This window comes from Pundamilia nyererei, unplaced genomic scaffold, assembly GCF_000239375.1.
Source record: "Pundamilia nyererei isolate P.nyererei 1_Seehausen unplaced genomic scaffold, PunNye1.0 scaffold00128, whole genome shotgun sequence".
Lineage (NCBI taxonomy): Eukaryota > Metazoa > Chordata > Actinopteri > Cichliformes > Cichlidae > Pundamilia > Pundamilia nyererei.
Window position 1 is genome coordinate 1,610,312 of NW_005187529.1, and position 1,603 is coordinate 1,611,914.

Consider the following 1,603-nt stretch of genomic DNA (forward strand, 5'->3'; position numbering starts at 1 on the left):
GGTGGCTGACTAAATACTTTTTTGCCCCACTGTAGATTTGATACAATTACAATTTTTTAGGAATAAAATGATCAGATCTCATTTTATTACTCATATGGTCTAAACACTGTAAGTCACAGTTATAGACTGATATAAAACGAATCATCTTGTGCTCTTTCAAGTGTAGAAAACATGAAATAATCGCTCACTTTTTAAAACTTGGTAAACCTCAGATGTCTCCTGTAGCTCTTTATGAGACTTACACAAAAATGAGAAAACCAATCCTACAATACAGTTTCAGTTCATTAATAATTATGGGATGTATTAACTGAACCTTTCTGTTTCAGGTCCTGTCACATCGTCAGTCAGTGTAAGATAAGGACTCTGACGTTTCCATTCAAAACTTGAATATCCTTCTTTTTTAACCCTTCAACTGATTTATGATTGCTGTTTGAACCATTCTCAAGTTACATGACCCAGCCCTGTCAAGCTTTTATTTATTTGTTTTCTTCTTTTACAATTTTGAATTCAGTTGGTTTCTCTACTGACCACAATGTGTCCAGTAAATAATGTAGAAAAACAGCTCCAAACCATGGTGCTTGCTCCACTGTGCTTTACAGCTGGGATGAGGTTTTGTTGTTGGTTTAAGTTTCTTGTTTTCCCTTACAAATAATTACGTTTCATTTAATTTAAAACTTTTGTCTCCTCTGCTCACATCTCTGAAGTGCTGTGAGACATCAGTGGGATTCTTTGGAAATGTGGGACGTGCCACTGAGATTATTTTTAGGCGCTGGTGTTTCCCAGTATGTTTGCTCTTTTTTTGTTGGCCGATATGGCTTTTTTCATGGCTTTTTATTGACACCAATCTTATTTGATGTTTAAGTTTCCTCCATTTGTAGTTTATCTTATTGTATAAAGATGAACATCCAGATCTTCAAAAATGCTTCTGTAGTCTTTTACAGATTTGTGTATTGCTGTAATACTTTTATCAGAAGTTCAAACCAACCAATATTTTGTTAGTGGAGCAGATTTTGAGGGGCACCTCAACAACCCATACTTACAGTCTTACCTCCTTAATTAGTGTACTTGACAGCAAATATCTTAAAACTAAGTATACTGTTATTATCTAGTAAGTAACTTTCTATCAGACAAGAACAGTGCAGAAATCATGGTAATACAAATAAGTTCACAGACATTTTCTTACAAATGTATCCCTGGAATCATCTCAGGATCCCACAGGAAGTGGGGGAATCCTGATTCGGGTAGCAGCTGATGCCTTTGTGTTATATCAAATTACTGGGATGGATAATGAGCTGATCCTCTAAAAGACACACACAAACAGCAGAAACATGCACCTGTTGGATGTAGTCATATCGTGCAGTAGACTCATTAGCTCCGCCCCCTCAGGACATTCGCTCCAATCTGACCTGTCCGTAGCCTGAACCTGAAAAAAGTGAGCGACACAGGTTGAATAAATGTTCACCCCAGCCTGCATGTATAAGAGCAGAGAGTTTCTTTACAGGACACGCTGTTGGAACAGTTTAATAGGAAGTGATGACTTCTTTACTTATGGTCCTTACTAAGTTTGTGGTGAAATGTGCACATCACTCAAAGCCGAGAAAAC

General features: G+C 37.1%; 1 protein-coding gene across 2 annotated transcripts in view; it reads right to left on the reverse strand.

Moving 5' to 3' along the window:
* ulk4 (unc-51 like kinase 4) overlaps positions 1–1,603 on the reverse strand; it is an 89,242-nt gene that overhangs the window by 5,324 nt on the left and 82,315 nt on the right. For both annotated transcript variants that reach the window (XM_013913371.1, XM_013913370.1), the window contains one exon: positions 1,335–1,423. In XM_013913371.1, coding sequence (XP_013768825.1) covers positions 1,335–1,423 — 89 coding nt within the window. The remainder of the gene's footprint in view (positions 1–1,334; positions 1,424–1,603) is intronic.